This window comes from Cervus canadensis, chromosome 7 (genome assembly GCF_019320065.1).
Source record: "Cervus canadensis isolate Bull #8, Minnesota chromosome 7, ASM1932006v1, whole genome shotgun sequence".
Classification (NCBI taxonomy): domain Eukaryota; kingdom Metazoa; phylum Chordata; class Mammalia; order Artiodactyla; family Cervidae; genus Cervus; species Cervus canadensis.
The window spans coordinates 42,981,107-43,007,156 of record NC_057392.1 but is presented as its reverse complement, the minus strand read 5'-3'; the positions used below and the strand labels follow the sequence as shown (position 1 = coordinate 43,007,156).

The 26,050-nt window shown below is 37.5% G+C and overlaps 1 protein-coding gene across 2 annotated transcripts in view; it reads right to left on the bottom strand.

Moving 5' to 3' along the window:
• Nucleotides 1-322: 322 nt before the first annotated feature.
• LOC122444618 (solute carrier family 15 member 2) overlaps nt 323-26,050 on the bottom strand; it is a 37,726-nt gene continuing 11,998 nt past the window's right edge. The window contains exons 6-22 of one of the 2 annotated variants that reach the window (XM_043473109.1): nt 25,602-25,692; nt 25,246-25,323; nt 19,709-19,791; nt 19,209-19,295; nt 18,947-19,036; nt 18,810-18,854; nt 17,501-17,533; nt 16,693-16,781; nt 15,291-15,372; nt 12,871-13,005; nt 11,790-11,954; nt 11,542-11,588; nt 9,812-9,922; nt 9,043-9,139; nt 2,448-2,594; nt 1,531-1,635; nt 323-1,199 (exon numbers count right to left, since the gene is read on the bottom strand). In XM_043473109.1, coding sequence (XP_043329044.1) covers nt 1,023-1,199; nt 1,531-1,635; nt 2,448-2,594; nt 9,043-9,139; nt 9,812-9,922; nt 11,542-11,588; nt 11,790-11,954; nt 12,871-13,005; nt 15,291-15,372; nt 16,693-16,781; nt 17,501-17,533; nt 18,810-18,854; nt 18,947-19,036; nt 19,209-19,295; nt 19,709-19,791; nt 25,246-25,323; nt 25,602-25,692 — 1,662 coding nt within the window. In that variant the 3' untranslated portion in view covers nt 323-1,022. Of the gene's footprint in view, nt 1,200-1,530; nt 1,636-2,447; nt 2,595-4,897; nt 4,929-9,042; nt 9,140-9,811; nt 9,923-11,541; nt 11,589-11,789; nt 11,955-12,870; nt 13,006-15,290; nt 15,373-16,692; nt 16,782-17,500; nt 17,534-18,809; nt 18,855-18,946; nt 19,037-19,208; nt 19,296-19,708; nt 19,792-25,245; nt 25,324-25,601; nt 25,693-26,050 lie in introns of those variants that run through there. The other variant, XM_043473110.1, reaches the window with a different exon arrangement.

The following is a 26,050-nucleotide window of genomic DNA, read 5'->3' as shown; positions in this document are numbered from 1 at the left end:
GAATACTGGAGTGGGTAGTCTTACCTTCTCAAGGGGATCTTCCAGGGATTGAACCCAGGTCTCCCACATTGCAGGTGGATTCTTTACCAGCTGAGCCAAATACTGTTGTTATTAAATACTTGTTGCAATAAGCAAGACAATGTGATAATAAGAAAAACCTTGCCTAACAACATTGAAAAGACAGAGTTGGAAAGTTATAATTAGTGTCTTCTATACAGTTGTCCACAGAACGGTATGATGTAGGGCTGAAACAATGTAGTCCCTAAGAAGAGTGTACACAACAACACTGGCTTATCAGGACTTCCACAGTTTATACTTGTTCTGTTTTCCAGAACCATGTTTATTCTCTTTAATTTGGTTTCCAAGGATGTATCAGTACTGAGAAAGGGCATTTGGGTTAGTAGGTAAAAGACTAATTATCAGAAAGATATATCATCTCCTGTGTGTTAGTAAAATTTAATTTTTCTCCTACTATCTATACTGAAAAATTTACTAAGGTCTTATCAGACCTAGGTAGCTGACAAAGCAGGTCCTGGACCAGATCACACTAGACATACCAATTCTTGAAGTCATTGTAAACAGTACAATTACACTGCTAATGAAGAACATTAAAATACCATTTCTCTGTTAATTCTGCAATTTTGCCCCTGAATCAGCACTTTAGAGAGTGGGACAATCAGTTCTAAATAGCAGGTAAAAGAATTCCTACATAACTTTGATAACCGCAGAGACCAATCTCAATTATACATTTGTGTTTTTGGAGACAGCAGGTCAGCTTCAGCAACGCTACACACTGTTTACTGAGTTCACTGACAGATGGGAAGACATAGAGTTTCAGAGGCCTTCCTGTAATGCACTGAAAAACCTAGTCCTGCCTCTATCATGGGAGAAAAGTAGAGGCAATCAACTTGGATATGATGCTATTTCTCTCTTCCAACCAAGCTGGAGTGAAAAATGCTTGAAGATGGTGATGGCCAAGACCAGAGTCAGGAACTGGGGTCTGGGCAGAGTGTAGGGAACCATTAGAGCCTTGTCTTCTTGGTTTCCAGGTTGATCATATTTCCTTGGATTTGGGGGGTCTGCTTATCTGTTGACCCCTGAACATCCCCTGGCTTTAAAGGAACATAGTAGTATCCCATGATGGAGAAGATCAGGCAGACCACCAGCAAGAGGCAGGAAAACAAAATGAATTCGGCCCACTGTAGGAAGAAATACATATAAGAGAAAAATATGAAGAACCTGATACTAAACTGATCTTTCTAAGATGAAGACCGAGGAGCAGACTGACCCAGTGTCAGCAGTGTAGGAAGAGCTTTGGTAGGAGAAGACAGGGCTCACTGTCCTCAACTCACATGGACCTATGTGGTCATTATTGCAACTTACATGTCTCTTTTCCTGGCAAAATCTGTGTCTAATTCATCTCAGGTCAGAGGGCTGAGTGGGAGACAGAGGGGTCGGGGAAGGGCAGCAGAGGAAGATGGAGGGAAATCCTTGGGTAGACACGTGCTCCTGTTTCTCCTAGGTACATACCTGAGCCAGGCCACTGAACTGTGCCACAATAAGCACAATGATATTCCCAAATGCAACTGTCAACAACCAGGCCGCCTGGAGTACAGACTTCATGCTAGAGGGAGCCTAGAGAAGACACAAATCTGTGAGTAAAGAAACTCTCTATACCACCCTCCTATACCATGCATCTACCCAGAAAACTTCTCCCACCCCAACTTCCAGATTTGAACTTCCCCCACAAGTTCAGCTATCACATCAGTTCAGGGAATGGTAATAATGTTCATAGTAACAACAAGATGAAGCTCTTAACTGAAACTTTTAAATCACTGTGTCATATTATCTTCATTAAAACCCTAAGGGATAATTTCTATTACTATTCTTATTTTACACAAAAATAGCATTAGACAGATGATAATTCACTTGCTGAAGGTTACACAATAGATTTTCAGCCAAAATTTGAACATAGGCAGTTTGATTCCATAGTCCTTATTCTTAATGTTTCAGTATCCTTTTCTGGATCCCAAACAGCATAGGGATCCAGCCTGCCTTGTTCCTGGGAGTCAAGTTGATACTCTGTTCAGGGTCATAAGAAATCTAAAGCCAAAAACTATAGAGGTCTTGGCCATGGTCACATACCTAATTAAGGCAGTCAAAGTGTTGGTTGCTCAGTTGTGTCCAACTCTTTGTGACCCCAGTGACTGTATCCTGCCAGGCTCCTCTGTCCATGGAATTCTCCAGGCAAGAATACTGGAGTGAATAGCCAATCCCTTCTCCAGGGGATCTTCCCAACCCAGGGATTGAACCTGGGCCTGCTGCATTATAGGCAGATTCTTTACCATCTGAGCCACCAGGGAAGCCCCAAGTGAGGCAGTGTCAGGATTAAAACTCCATCCTCTGAGCAGTAGTTCCATCTCCACTTTCCACTTGCAAAAACCTACCTGAGAATAAGAAAACTCAAGTCCTGTGACAGAGAACATGACCTCCCCAGCTGTAACAAGAGCATATTGTGGTAGCTGCCATGCGATGGACATTTTGTTGGCTGGGATGTATTCCATCTTCCAGGCCTGAGGACCCTGATTGGTTCTCTTAGTGAGGGAAACAAGAAATGGGCTTGTTAGGAATCTCGAGTAAATATTCCTGGCCTATAGCATTTATGATCTTACATCCATCTCCTGACTATTGTCATTCTTGTTGTACCATGAAGAGATTGAGCAATTTCTACACAATTTCAGGTTTTTGAAATTCCTTTTGGTAACACTCCACTCACTTGCCTGGCTTCAGTCAATCAGATACCATTATAACAGAGCCCTTAAATGGCAGACTATTTTAATATTGTAGTTTGAAGTCCCAACATTTTGACCTACTGCATATTTTGATCCTGGTCAATATTTTAAATGTAAAATGGCATCTGATATATGAACAATTATCAGAAAAGCATGTACTTTAAAAAGTTAAGTACAATTAAAATATTTCTAACATTTTCCATTTAAATATCTTACTAAAATTACTTTATCAGAATAAATTATTTTCTTGGTAACCTTTACATTAAAGATTTTCCCGATCAATTTTTAAATACCTATATCAAATACCACCTGCTATTTTTTCTTTTATTTTCTGGCCATTATTTTTAAACTCAAATGTATACATAAAGATTTTGTCAAAAAGATGCTATAATTCTATAAAATTTTGGTCAAAAAGAATCTTCAGGGTCAATTTTTTGTTATCAATGTTACCAAATATACATGATTCTACAGTCTTTTTTCCCCAAAACTACTTTTACTGTATGCAGGTTCTCAGCTGTATTTGGTTTTACTGTACAATAAATGGAATGAAATTTCTGAAATTAAATATTTTTATAGGGATAAAACCAAGTTTTAGGTAGCAGGTGTTATTAAATAGTAGACGTAATACATGGATATATCATGAGATTAAAAATAGAGATAAAATATGAAGTTCAAAAGCCCTGAAATAAAAAGTTCTTGATGTTGAAATGCCTTTGATTTTCTTATTTGGAAATAGAGTTGTTGCAGATATAATTAGTCAAATTATAATTAAATCATTGGGGTGGGCCCTAATCTAATATGACTGATGTCTTCATAAGAGTCAGAGTCACTGCATTCAAAATGTAGTAAGGGAAGTGTTGCTTTCATTGATATTGTGAATAATACTGGGCATATATTTGGGTTTTCTTAGCCTCAGAGAAGACCATGACCTTAGCTTGTAAATAAAAGTCACATTCTTAAATACTCACAGACAGTATAATAATTAAGTAAACAAAGTAGACTGAATGGGAGTGATACAGACTATGGTAAACTGTCTAAAGCATACAGCCACTATAGCACCAGCCAAGTGACATGGTAATACTTGTTACAAATTTTTCTGATTGAATAACAAAGAAATGTTAAGAAATCAGTTTCTTTGGTGAAATTGCTTGCATTTTAAATATTGTCAATTAATAATTATTATCATTTTTGTCAAGACTGCAACCAGACAAAACAGAACTACATGAGGAACTGGGCCCTCAGAACCTCTAATTTATGATCTCTACTTTAGATGCTTATTAGATCCTCACATTCAGAAACAATATATACAGCCTCTAACTTGAGCAGTATACTATAGACAGAACAGAGAAAAACTGAAATAACACCAGGAATGCAAGTGTTATGAATTGAGTTGTGGCCCCCTAAAACTCATATGTTGAATTCAAACCCCCATTACCCACCTGAGAATGTGACCTTATTTGGAAATAGAGTTAGTTGTTGTAGATATAATTAGTCAAATTATAATGAGGTCACTCGGGTGGGCCCTAATCCAATATGACCGGTGTCTTCATAAGAGAAATTTGGACATAGACAAACATACAGGGAGAATTCCATGAGAAGATGAAAGTGAAGACTGGGGTGATTCTTCTATATACCAAGCAACACCAAACATTGCCAGAAAACCACTAAAAGCTAAAGGAAGCTAAATGAAATGGATTCTTTTTCACAGCTCTCAGAAGGAAACTACTCTACCAACACCTTGGTCTTGGACTTCTAGCCTTCATGACTGTAAGACAATAAATTTCTGTTCTTTAAGCCATTCAGCCTGTGGTACTTTGTTACCATGGCCCTAGAAAACTAATACAGGTAGGTTGCTTTAACAGCAGAAAATCAATTAATGCACCATATCAATAGAAAATCACATGATTTTCAGTAGACACAGATCCTCCCACTTTCCTAGTAAAAAACATACAAACAAAAACCACAACAGACTAGGAATGGAAGGGAACTTAACCTGATACCCAGTCAATGACACCTATAAAAACCCCACAGCTAACATACTCAGTGATAAAAGACTGAATGCTTTCCCCCAAGTGGATGTCTACTCTCACCTCTTCTATTCAATATTTTCTTGGTGGTTCAAGCAAGAGCACTTCACTAAAAAAGAAAGAAGTAAAAGTCATCCACTGAAAGAAGTAAAGCTTCTTTATGCAGATAACATGATCTTGTATGTATAAAGTCCTAAGGGATCCACTAAAAATCTATTAAAACTAACAAATGAGTTCAGTAAGGTTGCAGGACATAAGATCAGTGTCAGTTGTATTTCTACATATTTCCAATGAGCAATTTAAAAATGAAATTAGGGAAATGATTCCATAAGTAACAGCAAAATAAAGAACAAAATACTTAGGAATAAATATAACAAAACAAATGTAAAACCTATATTCTAAAAAGTACAAAAGCATTGTTGAAAATATTTACATCTTGAAGAAGACCTAAGATAAATGGAAAGACACTTCACGTTCACTGGTCAGGAGACAATATTGTTAAGGTAGCAAAACTCCTCATAATCACCTCATAAATTCAATGCAATCTTAATAAAAAAAATCTCAGCTGGCTGCTGATCCCAAGCTGATCCTAAGGTTATATGAAAATTCAGGGAACCCATAATAGCCAAACCAGTCTTGAAAGGGAAGAATGAGCAAAACTGAAAGACTCCTACTTCCTGATTTTTAAATTGACTACAAAGTAACAGTAATTAAGAGATTGTGGTATAGGCACAAGAATAAATATATAGGTAAATGAAATAGAATTGACTCCAGAAATAACCCTCACATTTTTGGTCAGTTGACTTTTGACAAAAATATCAAGACCATTTAGTGGGAAAAGAAGAATCTTCAACAGATTGTGCTGAACAACTGGATGTTCACATACAAAAGAATAAAGTTAACCTCCAAGCTCATACTATATACAAAAATTAACTCAAGATAGATTAAAGTCCTAAATGGCGATTTAGTTGCTAAGTCATGTCTGACTCTTTGCAATCCCATGTACTATAACCCACCAGGCTTCTCTGTCCATGGGGATTCTTCAGGCAAGAATACTGGAGTGGGTTGCCATTTCCTTCTCCAGGGGATCTTCCCAACCCAGGGATCGAACCCAGGTCTCCTGCATTGCAGGCAGATTCTTTACCAACTGAGCTACATATAGAAGTCCTAAATGTAAGAGGTCCGTCTAGTCAAGCTGTGGTTTTACCAGTAGTCATGTATGGATGTGAGAGTTGTATTATAAAGGAAGCTGAGCACTGAAGAACTGATGCTTTTGAACTGTGGTGTTGGAGAAGACTCTTGAGAGTCCCCTGGACTGCAAGGAGATCCAACCAGTCCATCCTAAAGGAGATCAGTCCTGGGTGTTCATTGGAAGGACTGATGCTGAAGCTGAAACTCCAATACTTTGGCCACCTGATGGGAAGAGCTGACTCATTTGAAAAGACCCTGATGCTGGGAAAGATTGAGGGCAGGAGGAGAAGGGGATGACAAAGGATGAGATGGCTGGATGGCATCACCAACTCAATGGACTTGAGTTTGGGTAAACTCCAGGAGTTGGTGATGGACAGAGAGGCCTGGTGTGCTGCGGTTCATGGGGTTGCAGGTTGCAAAGAGTCGGACATGACTGAGCTACTGAACTGAACTGAACTGAAATGTAAGAGGTAAAAACAATAAAACTTAGAGGTAAATATAGGCATAAATCCTCATGAGCTTAGATATGGCAATGGTTTCTTAGATGTAATACTTAAAGTATATGCAACCAAAGAAAAAGTTGATAAATTGAACATCATATAGATTAAAAGTGTTTGTACTTCAGTGGACACCATCAAGAAAGTTAAAAAGACAATTTTATGAATGGGAGAAAATATTTGCAAATTATATATCTAATAATGGACTTATATTTAAAATACATAAAGAATACTTGTATGCTAAGTTGCTTCAGTCTTGTCTAACTCTTTGTGAACCCTATGGAATGTAGACTGCCAGGCTCCTCTGTCCATGATCCTCCAGGCAAGAATACTGGAGTGGGTTGCCATACCCTCCTCCAGGGGATCTTCCCCAACCAGGGATCGAACCTATGTCTCTTATGTCTCCTGCATTGACAGGCAGGTTCTTTACCACTAGCATCACCTGGAAAGCCCTTACAAGTCAATAATTAAAAGACAACTCAATTAGAAATTGCATAAAGAATCTGAATAGACATTTCTCCAAACCTGATTACAAATGGCCAATAAGTACATTAAAAGGTACTCAACATCATTAGTCATCAGGAAAATACAAATCAAAACCACAATGAGATACCATTTCACACCTACTGGAATGGCTATAATTAATAAGACAGAAAAATAAGTGCTGCAAAGATGTGAGAATATTGCCACTTTCTACTCATGGGAATGATAAATGTGCATTCACTTTGCAAAAGGGCTTCCCTGGTGGCTCAGATGGTAAAGAATCTGCCTGCAATGCAGGTAACCTGGGTCTGATCCCTGGGTTGGGAAGATTCCCCAGGAGGAGGACATAGCAACCCCCTCCAGTATTCTTGCGTGGAGAATCCCCATGTACAGAGGAGCCTGGCAGGCTACAATCCAAAGGGTCACAAAGAGTCGGACATGACTGAGCGACTAAGCACATGGCAGTTACTCAAATGGTTAAACACAGAATTACCATGTGACTCAACAATTCCACTCCTGGTTATATACCCAAGAGAAGTGAAAATATATGCCCACACAAACACTTGTACATGAATATTCATAGCAACATTATTTATATCAGTCAAAAGGTGAAAACACCAAATGTCCATATACTGATGAATACATAAACAGTATGTGTTATATCCATGCAATGGGATATAATTGGGCAATAAAAAGAAGTGAAGTACTGTTATATGCCCTGAAAAGACTCTGATGCTGGGGAAGATTGAGGGCAGAAGGAGAAGGGAACGACAAAGGATGAGATGGTTGGATGGCATCACCAACTCAATGGACATGAGTTTGGGTAGGCTCTGGGAGTTGGTGATGGACAGGGAGGCCTGGTGTGCTGCAGTTCATGGGGTCGCAAAGAGTTGGACACGACTGAGCGACTGAACTGAACTGAACTGTTATATACTGCAATATGAATGAACCTTAAAAATAAGCTAAATGAAAGAATCCAGACACAAAAGACCACATAGTATATCACTCCATTTATACTAAATGTCCACAACAGGCCAGTGTATAAGGAAAGTAAACAAGTAGTTGTCTAGGGGTAAGCGATTTGGGAGGAAATGGTGAGTGACTGCTGATGAGTATGGGGCTTCTTTTTGGAATGAGGAAAATGTTCTAAAATTACACAACTCTGAATTTTTAAGCACTACTGAATACATATTATTGAAAATATATCCTACATGTGTTTTGAACATACAATGCATATTGAATATGTTAATACATTTTAAACCATTATATACTTGAAGTGGGTGAATTGTATGGTATATGAATTATATCTCAATAAGGCTGTAATAAAAAATGGCATACCAAAAATGTCATGCTAATTAAATTAATTACAATAAATAAAATGTTGCAGATTATTATCACCCTTCTAGAAATGTTCCATCTTTTTCTTATTCACTATGTACTTTTTATATTTAATACAATGCCAAAAGTAATGGAATAAAATTAGAATCAAAATTGACATCAGAGGTCTAATACCCTGATGGCTGAACAACTGCTTTTGATGGGCCACAGTTAATTGATCCCCCAAACTTTGTGTAAAGATTGACATTTGCTACAAGTCTTGGTATTTCAGACTGTGATATACTAGCAGATCAATTTCCAAGGAGCTAGGAGAACCACATGTGAAGTCAGTCAAGAAGACCAAAATAATTTTTGTTTTCTTGGTGCCATAATGAGACTGGAGCAGACCATGTCACCTCACAGCAATGACTCAAGATAAATTATGTCTACCATTCCCCAAGATCCTATGCCTGCTGCCAATGTTATCTATTTTAAGTCCTCTCTGGAGACCTTAGTAGCTTTTCTAAAGTCACTATAGAAGCTATCACCTTACACTAGAGATAAGTATGTGATACCATCTTGCCACAGAGTCTTCTTTGGATCCAGGATATATATATAGACACATATAGATATAGATACATATAGATATATATTATATATAAGTTTAGATATGATATAGTTATATAGATACAGATATATGGAAGGAAAGAGTGAGGATGGCCATGGGATACTTACATTAGTAATAACAAACAGATAAATTGCACCAAAGTCTAGTAGGCCCAAATTCAGCGAAAAATCTTCATTCTTTGTTCTACAATGCACTGCAGGATATCTGCAACAGGACAAATTTAGGTTAGAATAAACATTACAATTTAGAAAAGCACTTCCATCTCTGGTGGAAAGAGTGATTTCATCTCTCTACTGATAGTGAATCAAGCAGCAAAGCAACCATTTCTCTTTGAGGAGTCTTAGAGTAAATTATTGTCTTGCAAGGCTTTTTCCACCTCTGATCTGAGATTTCATTGCCTGTTGGGTATTTTTTTTTTAACCTTAAACCTGAATGCAGAAGGTACAAATTGCTTTCTGTTGTGAACTTCAGATTCTAAGTCTTCTCATCTAAATCTTATGAATTTTTCTTTTCTGAATCTTATGAACTAGTGGAACAGCCTAAAACTGAATCTGAAAGGATAAGCTCAAAGTAACAAGGTGTTAATAGGAGTTACAAAAGGGCAGGAATGGGAGCCAATAATAAACCGGCAAACCTCCAAGAGACAGCCTTCACAACAAGCATGGTCTCAATATGTCTGTGCAGAACAACATGAGACTGAGGAAAGGAGTGAAAGGTTGCAAAAGAGGAGTCTGTGTATATTTACAATTAGCTGAGGTATATTAGGTATATAATTAGGTATAACTTCTATACCTAATCTGCCCACTTATACACAAAGAAAGTATTTAAAAGTCAGTTGTTGATGAAAGTAAAACGTCCACAGGGTAGTGCTCTTACTCTCCTCTTTGCACAGTTCTGTAAGCAGACACACCATAGTCTTCATCAACAATGAGGGATGCATCTGTACCCAGGGAGACATTGACCTCTTCATGCAAAGTGTTAACAAACCTAAGGGTAGAGACATTGTTAGAGATTAGACAAACTCTCCCACCTGATAAATGGTCAGGGGCCTTTTCTGTTTTGTTTATTGCTATATGCCTAGTGCCTAGAACAGAGGCTAGCACATAAAAGGTACATGATATATATTGTTAACTGAATGAATAAATGAACTCACACATAAGTAATTAGTAGTCTTAGCTGTCCCTATCTTTTTCTTTTCTCAGGTATTAGCTTTTTGTCTGCCACATCATCACCTGATCTCAACTGGGATGACACTATCATGATCACCCATGGCAGTTTGAGCCTCCTCAGTAACCCAGCTTAGGTGCACCCAATTTCTTTCTGTTTTTTAATGATGGAATTCATCAACTGAAGCTCCAAAAAGGAAAATAATTATGTATATATAAATACATATTAGTATTTATATAAAACTTATGCTTTATCTTATAAATGAAGTCTGATTTGCTTTATACAAAACTCAGACTCCCAACCCACAGTAGGTTAAGCTATCATTGTTTTGGGTCTTCAGACAAACTTGAACTCTTCCAGAACCATCTTTTTAATTTTTTGAACCTGAGCCCCTAAATCGTTCCGTTTCAATTTTTCATAGCATTTGTGTTAGTCCCTGGCTCATGGGATTAGAAGGGCAGTTCCCTCTAAAACCGTTGATGTTGATTCCTGGACTTTAGATCATCCTACACTAACCTAGAAATTGCTCCCTTTCATCCTTTACTGGAGGTTTCCATTGCTCTCTGACCCAGGGAAGACATGATCTGTTTACTTTTTCTGAAAATCATGCAAAGGCAGATTATTATGACTGTTCCAGCCTTCAGTGAAATTCAAATTTTTCATTAAAAGTTCTCCTCTAAAATGCTATTCTCTATAGCAACCATCTAATCTTCATGGCCATAGGCACATGCATCTGTCTATTTCCTGTCAGATTCCTGCCCCTGTGAGCAAGTGACCTCTTCAGGGCTTCATCTTTGTAACTGTGCCAGAGTGTCTAACAAGACCTTCAACCTTTGCTAGATTCAAAACCAAGTATGTTACCTTTACTAAACCATGATGCCTCTATAGGTTCATTTTAAATTTTACCTTGAAAACATAGTAACTATAAAAGATATTCAACTTCCAGTAATGAAGGGAGAAATATTTACTTCTAAATTTCTCTCTGAGGATCACAGACAGGAAGTACTTAATTTTTTTTTTCTTAAGAGCAAGATAAGTGCATAAAATTCAGTAGAAGTAATCCATGTGACAGAGCACAGAGGGATGTTCATAGATACAGGGTCATTTTTGATTATCATTGAGAAAGCAAGCCAAAAGACTTGGTTTTGAATCTGTGCCTCTCAATTCCCTGGGGAAATGCCTTGACACCAATCCTCCTGACATTCTAGGAAAACGCATCCTAATACAAGACAATCAGAATGTGAAGTTCTGTAGACAGACACATTGTGATCTTTCAATTGGAAGTGGAAATTCTGGTTTTTTGTCTTCAAGTGGAATCTGGAATAGTGTGGCATATTCCGCAGAATGAAGAATATGGGGTCTCTTCTGAAGCCCCACAGCCCAGAAGAGACCCCAGATTCAAGAGAACAGAGAGGCCTGGGTCTCCTTGACATCCAAACCTCACGGCTATCATCCCATTGGTTGTTTTGTTTTCTTCATCCTTCACCTACAATAAAGGGAAGTAAAAATCAGTTACCAGTGACTAGAAGGAAGTGATAATCATAAAATTTGATCATAAAATCAAATCATAAAATCATATCATAATCAAATCATAAAATTTGATCATCAGATATATCCTTGGTAAGATATTGATGAGCCAGTCATCATACTCTAAGATAATTTGGAAATTAGTCCATTCCTCACTTACCATCATGCTAGAAATACTTTCGCCATCTTCTCGAATGATGAGGGTGTACCATATTTTCTCCTCCACAGAATGCTCAGTGTAGACAGACACATTGTGATATTTCAATTGGAAGTGGAAATTCTGGCTTTTTGTCTTCAAGTGGAGTTTGGAATAGTGTGGCATATTCTGGAGAATGAAGAGCCTGTTACATTCATCTTCTACCCCACCTTGAACACTGAGTCTCATAGTAAACCAGGGCAGTTGACCTCATCAAATATTTTCAACATTACTCTTTAACTTCATAATTCCATTTCTGGGAAGATACCATAGGATAAATTATAGGCATGAATAAAGATTTATGAGTAAGGATGTTCATTACAGGATTACTTATAATAATTAAAATACTGATAAGGAAATATTTTACTAAACTGTAATATTTCCACAGAATGGAATATTATGTATCCATTAACACCACATACTCAAAGTTTATCTAAGGACACAGGAAAATGCTTTTCATGCAGTTTATCTTAAGAAAAATTCAAAGTCAATACAGCATATAGTGTTTCAACACTTTTAAAAAATCTGTTTATTCATTTATACAAAACTGCTATCTATAATTAATCTGTGTGATGGATTTATAGGTGAATTTTATATCTGTTGATACATTCCCCAATTTTCAATAATAAACATATTTTATTAAAGTATTTTTAAATGAATATTTCAGAATATGTATAATATAGTAGTGAAAATATACAAGCCAAACTCTTCCACAGGGTGTGTGTAGGAAGCAGTTTGAAATGCTAAAACAAATTACCACCTATTGAGAGCTTACAATGTCTCAGACATTATGCTAAGCACTTTACACATAATATTTATCCTTACAACAGCTTATGACATAAAAATTACTGCCATTTTACAGATGATAAAACTGAGGCTTAGAGATACAAATAATTTGTTAAAGGTCTTATAACTACAGAGTGGCAGAACCAGGAATTGGATTGGGGCACTTCGACTCAACAAATGCATGCTATAAACGCTGTATTATGCTGCTGCCTTGGCACATAATCTGAATGTTTCTAACTCACTCAAGTCCATACGTCACCTGAAAAGATTTGATGGACTCTGCCAACAGAGTATTATTTTCATCACCGAGCACTGTTACCTTCACCTCATCATCTGCCAGATTTAAGACTTGTAGGAAAATCTCTTGGGAATCTGGCTGGTGTGGGGCCATTTCCTTAGGACAGAGAACACATGTTAGAATTACCAACAAATCACCCTTGAGATACAATGAGATCATATACTGCAGTACTATCTTGATAGCCAAGTTTATCTAGTCAAGAGGATACAGTTTTCTACCTCTAAAGAGCATTTGGCTTTGAAAATTCTGAAGGCAGTTTGGAGCAGGAATCTCCACCTCACTGTAGTAAGCACTGATCAGAGCAGTTCAGTCGCTTAGTCATGTCTGACTCTTTGCAACCCCATGAACTGTAGCACGCCAGTTTCCCTGTCCATCACCACCTCCTGAAGCTTGCTCAAACTCATGTCCATCGAGTCAGTGATGCCATCCAACCTTCTCATCCGCTGTTGTCCCCTTCTCCTGTTTCAGACTTTCCCAGCATCAGGGTCTTTTCCAATGAATCAGTTCTTTGCAGCAGGTGGCCAAAGTATTGGAGTTTCAGCTTCAGAATCAGTCCTTCCAATGAATATTCAGGATTGATTTCCTTTAGGATTGACTGGTTTGTCTCTTTGCAGCCCAAAGGACTCTTAAGAGTTTTCTCCAACACCACAGTTCAAAAGCATCAGTTCTTTGACACTCAGCTTTCTTTCTGGTCCAACTCTCACATACATACATGACTACTGGAAAAACCATAGTTTTGATTAGATATACCTTTGTTGGCAAAGTAATGTCTCTGCTTTTTAGTATGCTATCTAGATTTGTCATAGCTTTTCTTCCAAGGAGCAATCATCTTTTAATTTCATCATTGCAGTCAACATCTGCAGTGATTTTGGAGCCCAAGAAAATAAGATCTCTCACTGTTTCCCCATCTATTTGCCATGTAGTGATGGGACTGGATGCCATGATCTTAGTTTTCTGAATGTTGAGTTTTAAGGCAGCTTTTCCACTCTCCTCTTTCATCAAAAAGCTCTTTAGTTCCTCTTTACTTTCTGCCATAAGGGTGGTGTCATCTGCATATCTGAGGTAATTGATATTTCTCCCGGCAATCTTGATTCCAGCTTGTGCTTCATCCAGCCCAGCATTTCACATGATGTACTCTCCATATAAGTTAAATAAGCATGGTAACAATATACAGCCTTGATGTACTCCTTTCCTGATTTGGAACCAGTCCACTGTTCAATGTCCAGTTCTAACTGTGGCTTCTCTTGATCTGCATATAGATTTATCAGGAGGCAGGTAAGGTGATCTGGTACTCCTATCTCTTGAAGAATTTTCCACAGTTTGTTGTGATCCACACAGTCAAAGACTTTGGCATAGTCAATAAAGCAGAAATAGATGGTTTTCTAGAACTCTCATGCTTTTTCAATGATCCAACCAATGTTGGCAATTTGATCTCTGGTTCCTCTGCCTTTTCTAAATCCAGCTTGAACATCTGGAAGTTCTCAGTTCATGTACTATTGAAGCCTGGCTTGGATAATTTTGAGCATTACTTTACTAGCATGTGAGATGAGTGCAATTGTGCAGTAGTTTGAGCATTCTTTAGCATTGCCTTTCTTTGGGATTGGAATGAAAACTGACCTTTTCCAGTCCTGTGGCCACTGCTGAGTTTTCCAAATTTGCTGGCATCTTGAGTGCAGCACTTTCACAGCATCATCTCTTAGGTTTTTGAAATAGCTCAACTGGAATTCCATCGCCCCCACTAGCTTCGCTTGTAGTGATGCTTCCTAAGGCCCACTTGACTTCACATTCCAGGATGTCTGGCTCTAGGTGAGTGATCACACCATCGTGGTTATCAGGGTCATGAAGATTTTTTTTCTGTATGGCTCCTCTGTGTATTTTTGCCACCTCTTCTTAATATCTTCTGCTTCTGTAGTCTTTCCCTTCTCCAGGGGATCTTCCCAACTCAGAATTGAACCCACGTCTCCTGCATAGCAGGTGGTTTCTTTATCAACTGAGCTATCAGGGAATCCCCCGTAAGCACTGATGCCAGGTAACAAATTCCATTCTTTTTGACTTGGCTGTGGCCCCATACATCATTCCCCAATAGTGACTATTCAATCTGCTAAAAGGTATTTGAGTGTTTGGTAAGGTATCAAAGAGATGATTATATATCTTGGATACTGGTGTTTGGAAATTCCTACATCATTCAGGTGGGAGGTGGACTTTATTTTACACTGCTGCTCTACTCTTTTATCTACTCATTTGCTACAAATACTTATTATGCACCTTCTGTAAAACAGCTACTATGGTAGGGCCCAGTGAATCAAGATTGAACAAGTCAGAAAAATGAACAAAATAGATATGATCCTGCCCTCATGGAGCTTAAGATTTACTGTACTCACATTAATTTTTATCTCTACAGCAGCAGCAACTGCAAAAGCCAGGCATGCTAGGATCATGCCAACAGCCATTTTCCTAAGTGATCTGTAGAGGAAACAGGGGCAATTATACCTAAACTGTAGGTGCTAAAGAATAAAATCTAAACCTCCTAAGCTTACCTAATTTGTTCTCAATTACTTTCAAAGTATTTGTTAGTACTCCCCTTCATATATCCTTCTTTTTACCTTTACTTGAGTCACACTGAACTGTTCTTTGTAACACATCATTTTTTCCACCTTTATTTATGATGGTTTTTCTATCTATTATATCATAATAGCAAAAATAATAGTAACACAGCCAGAATTATTGAACTTTTACCATATACCAGTTACTATATATTATTACCTTCTTTTCCTCTTCTTTATAAGTTTTTCTTGACGCTGGCCACTCTCTTCGATCTCTGCATTTCCGGGCACTTTGTTTCCCTTCTTAGGCTTAACATCTTAACATAACTCATCTTGTGCAATAACCTCGCATATTTTCTAGCTCCCTTACTAAAGAATAAAGTCCTTAGGAGCAAGATTTGTGCTTTTACAAAGCACTTGGTGCTCAATGAATGAGTAAATGGCAAAAAGTTATTTGAATATATAAAATGATTATCAAAAGGAAATTGCTATTAAATCAGAAATTATAGATGACTTAACACCCTCCTCTGTCAAACTTTACAAAGAATAACACTTCTATTTAGAAAGGGGGAAAACAGTTTCTATCTCCACTCTTATGAGGTCCTTCATTTGTTTCATAGGGACAGTAAGAGATTTAAAGGGATTAGTTAATCATCAAAGACTTTGGACTTCTTTGAAGAGGCAACTTTTAAGTACAAAGCAACAAGTTGGTTTAGGAGACTAATCACATACTTTTGACTTTCCATGAAGTGTACTGCTAACTTTTCAACATCACATATGTAAGTCTGCACTAATGATTTGGACTCTCTAAGTTAAGAATTAATTAGATCTAATTCCCATCCTGTAGTATTAATAGGCATTTAATCTAATATAGATAAACAGTAGCAGAAAGATGATAAACCAAAATAAATCATTACTGAGCAGAAAAGATACTGACTCTTTATCAAACTGGGCAAATTCTGAGTCAGTTTGGAGTAACATAGGCGTAGTGAACACTTGTGTGCATGTATGCTAAGTTGCTTCAGTCATGTCTGACTCTTTGCAACCCCGTGGATTGTAGCCCATTGGGCTCCTATGTCCATGGGGTTCTCCAAGCAAGAATACTGGAGTGGGTTGCCATGCCCTCTTTGAGGGGATCTTCCTGGCCCAGGGATTGAACCCATGTCCCTTATTTCTCCTACATTGGCAGGCAGATTCTTTACCACTAGCGCCACCTGGGAAGTTCATAGTGAGCACTTACGTGAAGTTAATGCCACACTTAGAGACCAGACGATAAATGACAAGGTCAAACAATGGAATGAAGACAAGAACCAAAAAGGGATTTAGCACCTGTAAAACGATGGTAAAAAGAATTAGTTACACGTGTTCTATCATGAGTGTGAGCATGTGCTTTCATTTGCATGTGTGCATACTCTTTCACATCCAAACAAACTTTCATCATACAATGTACGGAGTGATTCTGCATCTTTCAGTCCCTTTACACCCAAGACTGTATTACCCCTGCATAGCACGTTAGCTTCCAAATATCCCAAGGAACCAGTTTCACTCTGCACCGGTTTTTTTGTCAATTAATTAGGAGTTCTTCCCTCCCATTTGCTCTAATCTTATCCAGTTTCACAACCAAGGGAAAAATGTCACGGTCAGGAGAAAGGAAGGAGAGAAGAAGGAATTGGGGACTGTTGAACAAAACAAAGAGTTAAAAATAACTGGAAGTCACCAATAAACAGGGCTTCTGAATTCATTGCTCACACAACAAAGCGTTACACTTCCTTTGACAACATGATACTTGATGAGGAAAAAAAAATCCAACGCTTACACTTTCCCTGTGAGTTCAAAACTCCCTGGAGTTTTTGCATTAGCTACTTGCTTAAGAGAAGATATGAAAGAGAATTGTGAGGCTTAGAGAGAATATTTTCATCGCTATGTTTAGCCCTCCCCAGCATAGAAGGAAAAAACCCATCAAATTATGGTTGGTAATCCTCCTACTACATATAAAGTTATAGATAAGGGAAAAAATAAGTACCCAAGAATATAGAGAAGTCTCCTACCTGCATCTGATCAGGCTGAAGCACAAAGAAACCCTGAAACATGATAACAAATCACATTAAGATATTGGCATAAAGACAAAAAAAGCCTAGATCAACAATCTTGATAATTAGCAGGTGAGAAGCATAAGATAATATCCATCAGGTCTTTGGTTCAGGACCACTATTATCCTTGTAAGGGTATGTGGGCGAATAGGCTGGAATGGCTTAGACCATGGCTCCTGAATGCAGATGGGCCTAAGGGAGAACCTTATTTTCTGTGCACTATGCTTTTTTGAACTTGAGAGAGAATAGAGTCAGTGTGTTTTTATTAATCTCAGTAACTGTAGTCGTGGCGGTAAAGATGTGAAGGACAAAAAGGTATGATGGTTAGGGTAAAGTCTCCCATCGACACACAGTGTTTTTAAAGTTTGACCCTTCAGAGGGTCAAAAGGAAGACAACCATGGTAAATCCTGGACAGCCAGAAGAAGGAAAAAGATGAAATTATATTAGGCAAGCTCCAAACAGATTGGCTGATAAAATCCTGGCATCATTCCACCCTGCCTTCTCCACAAGTGAGATGGCAGGAGAGCATACAATAATCTAGGCAGCAGGAATAAATGAGAGAAGAGTTTGTCAATGAATGAAAATTTTAAAGAGAAAATTATGTTTAAAATTTTTCCATTATTTCTGTATCCATGAACAAAATATCCCACCTCTGGATCCCTGCTGTGAACCCTGCCTGAGAGGTTGGGCCAATTGTGTTGTGGCAGCAATCTGTTGTGCCCTGGGGTGCCTGAGGGTGGTGGTTTGGTTGTTAAGTCATGTCCGACTCTTGCGAGTCCATGGACTGTAGCCTGCCGGGCTCCTCTGTCCATGGAATTCTCCAGGAAAGAATACTGGATTGGGTGCCCATTTCCTTCTGCAGGGGAGCTTCCTGACCCAGGAATCAAACCCAGGTCTCCTGCATTGAAGGCAGATTCTTTACTGACTGAGCTAAGAGGGGAGCTTTGGTGGGGCATAGTTGGAAGGAAACATCCATTCCCCAGGCTTCATTTGCTCCCTATCCACTCCCTATCACTATCCACTCCCTATCACTTCATTTGCTATTGTCTCAGTGCTTCCTGTATACACTGAAACCTTTCCATCCTTACCTTTCTGATTTTCAAGGATAAGATTCTGTCTTTAAGACTCACTTTGCCTACCCAGTAACTTCATGCTAAAGGTATAATCTTATGTCACTTTTCAGGCAAAAAACACAAAAAAATTTTTCCTTAGTGTGGATTAAAAAGAAAATGATAGACTTCTCTGGAAAAAATCTCTTCTACTCACCAAATTCCCATTCATCCTGGTGGCTTGCAAGGTCCATCGTGAGCCCTACGGCAAACAGATGCTATTAGAGGAAGCCCTTTTCTTTTGAGAGAGAAGGGGCTGGAAAAAGAGGTAGTTTTCAAAAGAACTATTCTTACCTGCTGATCAAAAAGCGCCCAGAACATGGGCAATGGAATATAAAGGAACAGTACCCTGGTCAGTGCCTTCACATCCATAATGAGCTGCTTCTGCAAAGAGGAGGAAGAAGGAATAGGCTGAATTGGCAGTTAAGGATTTCTTGCTTGGAGTAGAAATGGCCCAGAACAGTAAGAGAGGAGGTCAAATACAGCAGGAGGGAATCAGTTTGGTTATTAGGAAAAACTCTATGGAGGCATCAGATGTTTCTGCAGTTCAACTTACTGGGTATTTCTCAGCTGCCCAGTCCAGCCAGTGCTCTTGCTTGGGATTGTCCCCAGGATGGTTCTTGAAACGGCTGGAAATGGCAAACTAGGACAGAACATAGATATCAGAAGAGAGAAAAAAAACAAACAAAAAACCCATCCCCTGCTTTCTCCATTTCACTATAACTTCCCTTAGACACACATACTCTTGAGTGACTTAATCTTACCTTTTGATTTCATCACACATTGAATTTCAGAATATTTGAAATATAATTTCAACATATATGACTACATTTCAGAAAACTTTTGCCAGTTTTTTGAAATGATTATATTATTTTTAGCTTAAAGGTTAAATAGAGGCATCAAGTGAAGTTTGATCAATCCCACTTTCCAAATGTCACAGAAGCAGCACAGAGGTCACTGAGAAAAGTGTATACCCATATTTGAAGGCCTATAGGCTCAGAACAGCATTTCTTTTCTTGTGATTGAAAAAGGCAGGCAAACAATTCATGAACTTACCCAGATACATTTGACCACTTGATTCAGTATGTTTCCTTCAGGAGGTGGTTTTCTGTATAGTTTACTTCCCATTGCAAACACAACTGCAGTAGATAAACAAAGTTCTTAGCTTCTCATTTAGCACATTTAGTTGTCAACATGAAGGGACACACTGTTGAAATGTAGGAATGATTGACACATCTCATAAAGGGTGGAAACTGACTGATGTTCCCTGACTTTGGAGTCATAAAAACTATGGGAGCAATAGAAAAATAAAATGGTCAATGTGTAGACTTTCCTGTAATCACAGAAATGAAAGTCATCTCTGAATTCTCCATCTTTTCTATCTCATCTCTACATCTATATATTATCAACTTTCACTGATCCTATACCTTCAGTGTGTCTCTTGCCTGTCTCCTCTTTGCATCACCAGGGCTATGACTTGTATAGGACCTCACAACTTCTACCCTGTATTTTCAAAATGGTCACCAAGTAGTTTCTTAATCCTTGTTCATTTCTCCTTATCTGCTGCCAAATTAAAATCTTATTTCCAAGACCTACCTATAAGCCCTAACTCCTGAAATGGAGTTTCCCAAATTCATTATTATCCTGATGGTTATTATTACCATTAATGATCTCTTGGAGGTTTATTTTTATATGTAAAGTGTCAAGCATTTTACATAATAGTACTGATTTAACCTGAAAAGGATTTTACACATAAAAAAATCAAGGATTAAGGAGTTAAGCAAGTTGTACAAGATTGCACAGATCGAAATTGCCAGAAACTACACTCTTTTTCATTATTTATTTTTTATATCACTAAACTTTGTTTCATATAATCTTTTAAATGATATGAAAATAAATTGTATTAAAATATAAGAAGAACAAGTAAATAATAGATGTATAACTTAATGAATTTTTACAAGTGAACACACCCATGTAACTAAGACCAGATAAAGAAACATATTCTAGATCCCAGTGTTACCTTCCAGCACTGACACCCCCACACTCAACCCACCTCTGCTAAGTTATGCCTCTTTCAATTCCTTTTTACAGCTTGGTAGTAAGATCAGAAACTACCTTCTTGAACTGAGGCCTGTCTACTCCATAAAGTACCTCATTCATTGATTCTTGCATCACACACTTTGCCTGACACTACTGAGAATAAAGATAAAAAAGACGTGACCCCTATCTGCAACAGAGTTCCCCACAACCACCTGCTTCCCACTTTTCCTTTCATTACTCTGTATTGGCACTGTATCTTCTAACCATTATTTATTATCCCTAAAACAATTCTTCTCTGTTTTATTTCTGTTCTTGAGCTCATTCTCTCTCAATGCATATCTTTATCTTTTAACTACATCTCTGCAGTTATCTGTAGGTGAATTTAATTTTCTTATTTTTACTTCATTTTCCACATACCAGCAATGAGATATTACTTTTACAATTATAAAATAGTAGGTTTTTTTTTCCAAGTGTATTAAATTTAACTAAAATTTGTGGAAACCTCCATTTTGGTACCATCTCCAATATACTTTCCTCTTCAATGGATTTTCCAGCTCCAGCAAGATGTCCCTCTAGCAGCTCCTCTACCAAAAATGCCTTCTTCAGTGACCAGTAGCAATCTCCAATATCCTTACATCCAGAACTCCTGAATCACCTTACTTTTCTCTAGCTTAACTTTCTACTTTCTCCATTCTTCTCTGTCAGGTTCACTCCACCACTTTTTCTTTATTATCCTCTGAGTTTCTCCCAAACTTCTCCAAATAGCATGCTTTACTACTTATTATGGCCTTCTTATTGTTGATTAAAAAAAATGTTCAGATAAAGAATGCTAATCCTGAGAGACAAGTGGGTAGATAAAAAAGGTATCTGGACAAGCAGAAAATTTTGGATGGGAAATAGACAGCTCTTGAAACTAATAATGATCCTAGAAAGGGGCTGAAATTCTTATGAATTCTGGTCTAAAATGTGACAATGGGGTGATAAAAAGAAGGTCAGGTGATCAACTTGACAAGGTCACACTTAAATTTGAAGGCCACTAAACTGAAGAAGATGGGTAGGGACCTTGAATTTCTCTAACATCTACTTCCACTAGTAGACATTGTTGCCTCTTACTTCACAAAGAAAACAGAAAGCTTCAAATGAAAACTCCCTCAACTCCTGCCACCAAATCTATTAATATTTGTATCATATCCATCCCCTCTTCTCTCCAGTTACATGAAGGTAATGTTCCTCCTCTTGTGTAAATACAATTCTACCATGTTTGCTTTCATATTGATTATACTGTCTTACCTTACATCTTCAACATCTTTCTTTACTGGAGTGTTCCTAATAATAATAAAGCATGCTTAATATCCTCTCCTGACTCCATGTCACCTTTTAGCTATAAATTCTTACTGTTTTCTCTTTCATTCATCTTATTCACTTCCCGGTCTGCTCTAATTATTCTTGAAACTCCACCAGTCTACCATAACTGATATCATCAAATCAATGACTTTTGTGTCACCATATTTAATGGACATTTTTCACCCTTATCTTGCTTTCCCAGTCAGTAATATTTGTTACTCCGAATGATCCCCTTCCTGAAATCCTCTTGGTATCCAAGTAGAACTACTATCACTTTGGGCTTTCATTTTTAGTCTCATCTGTAGGCTTTCCCTTTGTTACCTGTCTTTTTTTGTTTGTTTAACTGCCAAATCCTTTACCTAATTCAGATACAAAATTTGAGTCAACACATTTTCATCTTAAAGGAAATACAATAACTTATAAGTAAATGCTGGCTTGTATAAAAGTATGCTTAACACTGATTTTTAATATTAATAATATAAATGCATCAAGACTTGACAATCTATATATTGGAGAAAATAATTACTATTAAGTTTTCATTACAATAAGACTCATTCCATACAAATTTGACACATTATTCTAAAGCTTTATGCCATGGAGATTGTCCCCTAAAGATATGATTGTGGCATTATTAAAATCACCCTGGTTCTCAAAATGCCACATTCTGTTTTCTACCTCTCCATTTGCAGTTTTTTTCCCTACCTGGAGAGCCCTTCCCCAACTTTTCTTTAGTGAATCTTTATTTGAATGGCTTCAGTGCAACTTAATTATTGCCTTTGCTGTACATCCTTGTAGATATCTTTATTTCTGCACTTATCACAGTTAAGAGAACTTAATCTTCCACCAGGACAACAAAATTCCTTGTAAATACTTACCATAACTTGTTTATTTCTGATGCCTGGTGCTTAGCTCATTTGTTTGTCTTTTAAATATTGGTATTCCTCAAGGTCCTATCCTTGTTCTCCTTTATCATACTCTTAGTCATTCCATCTATTTTCATGACTTAACTGCTATCCGTATACTAATAGCTCTGGCTCTATATCTATAACTCAGACATTTATTCTGGACTTTGAACTTGTATTTCCAAATAAATACAGATTTAAAAGTTTGGTACTCCCAATTAAATGTTCCAAAAACATCTAAATGTTACATGTACAAAACTAAATTCATTAGTATTGCCCCAAGTCTAGTCTCCCTTAGACCATACTCCTACTATCCACCCATTTGCTCAAGTCAGAATGCTGCATTCAGTACTGGCTTATCTTCTCTCTTACTTTCACATATCTAATCATATCAAGTTTGTCAGTTCTGTCAGGGCTGAAGAAGGTGAGCTAAGGTAGGCACTCATCTTGAGCACAAAATTTAAGGAAGTACCAAAAATTCAGTAATCAAGACAGAGTATCCTTTGTCTCACCCTTAATCCATTCTTTTTCCACATTACAGTCAGAAATACCACTGAAAAATAAACATCTAACAATCATTCCTTTATTTAAAACCCTTTTGAAGCTCCCTACTATTCTTCTGATAAAGTTCTAATTCCTTAATAAATTAAAAGTCTTTCATTATTTGGTTTCTGTCTGTTTCTCCTCTTTATCCTCTGTTCCTTCAAGGCCTTCAAATATGTCATACTATTTCTCAACCCTTTGTCTTATAGATACCATATTTCTGTTTCACTTTCAATCTCTTTGATTAACTGCTGTTAATGCTTTAGGTCTTACCTTCCCTATCATTTCTTTAGGCAAAGCTTTTCTGAGACTCAAAATCTTAGGTATCCCTCTGTGTTCTTAAAGCTTCCTCTGTATTTCTCTAGTTGTGACAGTGATGATACTATATTAAAAGATCCTGTTTACTTGTCTGTCTCCCTCTTCCTGCTGGACCAAATAAATCCTTTGAAAGCATGAATTCTGTAGCTACCTAATTCACCAACATGGTCCCAGTACCTAGCACAGAATCTGACACATTAAATGTTCATTAAATAGATGTTTGTTGAATGAATTAATGAGTGAAAAACTCAAATAAATTAAATTATAGCGAAAAATCAGAGAATTGATTTATTAGTACCCAGAAAACTGAAGTAACTAATGATGACAGCTAACACTTGTTTAACATTTGACATTCAGTTAACATTTCATAATTTGTAAACATTTCAAAAGCATCTCTTTTGATCTTCATAATTACTCTGAAATGTAAATAATATTGTGCGATGATCCAGAGAAAAAGACATAATACTAATCAGGAAAACTAGGAATATATTTGGCTTTGAAGAGAGAAAGAAGCAGAATGTATTATCACTGGGCCCTAGACTAACACATAAATTTCCTTGGAATTGGAATTGCAACTTGCCTGAGTAATATTACTAGCCCCCCAACTCTATTTGAAAATAATCAGAACAGTGAGCCTCGGGCTCTTTATCCTTAATTGGGCCCTTTATGTGTTTGAACTGGATATCCTCCAGGGGGGTGTCACCCAAAGGCTCAGTGTGAGAACAGGTTTCCAGGTCAATGATTACAAACAATCATGTCCAAGTTTCCCCTTAGACTGTGTAAACTAAGCAACACATATATTCCTCTTCCTCTTCCATTGCTGGTTTCTCAGTGGTAAAGAGAATGCCATTTGATCTAAGTTGCATCAGTTTTCCCCTGCTTATCCAACTTCTCTTATTCTCTTTGCTCAGGAGCAAACTTCTTGGAAGCATTGCAGAGCAGGGCAGAAACAGCTGACCCTAGAAGCTTTAAAAGGCCCCAAGAATTTTTAAGTCTTCCAGTGACCAGATAGTTATCAGATGAAATAAGCTGGTTCAAGAGGAAGGATTATTTTCTTTGCTTCACTATATATTGCAATGTAGATCAGTACATCTCAACTGTGACTACAGTTAGAATCAACTAGATACTTAAAAAATTTTAGATGCCAAGGCTGTATCCCACAGAGATCCTGATTTAATTGGTCCTACATGGCATCCAAGGATCAGTCTTTTTAAAACTCTCAGGAAACTTATTAGTTACATAACCATGGGCACTATTTTTTTTTTTTAGGCTTCTAACTTTATTCAGTTAATTTATCTACAATGTCTAGGGAAAACTCCTACAATAACACTTACCTAATAGGTTTGTGTGAGGACTGAATAAACTAGTTTGTGTACAGTGCTTACTCATGCTTTCCACGTGGGAGGCATCAGTGGTTATTAGTTTCCTTTGCCCCACTGCACTTACCAAGAGCTATCAGCATAAGCAATCCTGGAACTCCAAAAGCCAATGCATAGCAGTCCTTCCCAAAACACTGTACATCTCCTACAGGAAAAAACCAAACCAAATTAATCCTGAATCTTAAGTTTTTGATGTTCTGTTCTATAAACTCAGGTTTTTGAGGTCACAGACATAGCCATCCTCTTTCCTCTCAACACCTAATCCATAATCCTTCTTTTGGGCCAGACAAATCAAGATTAAAAGAAATTCGCTCAGATTTTCAAACTCGTATAAAAGGAGAAGATGGACAGTAAGAAGCCTTGAATGGATTTCTGGCTGGGCAGAGTAAAGCTTATACAGAGGCCCTTAGAAAAGATCCCAACCTCTCAGCATGGGTGTGACAAATGTAGAAATCAAGCTCCCTGCATTGATGGAGAGGTAGAAGACTGAGAAGTATCTAGTCCGTTCCTCTGCCTGAAAAAAAAAAAAAGTCAAAACAGGACAAATCATCAGTTCAATGTACCTCCTTGGTCCACCCCGCCACCTCTTCAGATTAATTAAGAGGTACATACACAGATTCAAATACTGCCTCCATAGTATGTGAATGTCATATTAGATATTTTAACACATATCTTGTTGACCCCAAATAAACATTTCTCTTTCACATCCTAGTACAATCATCTTTAACATTTTTTTACCCTTTTATATTGGCAAAAATTATCATCTTGTATACTTTGTCTATGTACTGTGTCCTATACGTGTTTATTCTGGTATTAGTCTCTGTATTAAATGTCTGTATCTTTCAGTAGGTTGAGAGTTCCTTTAGGGCAGA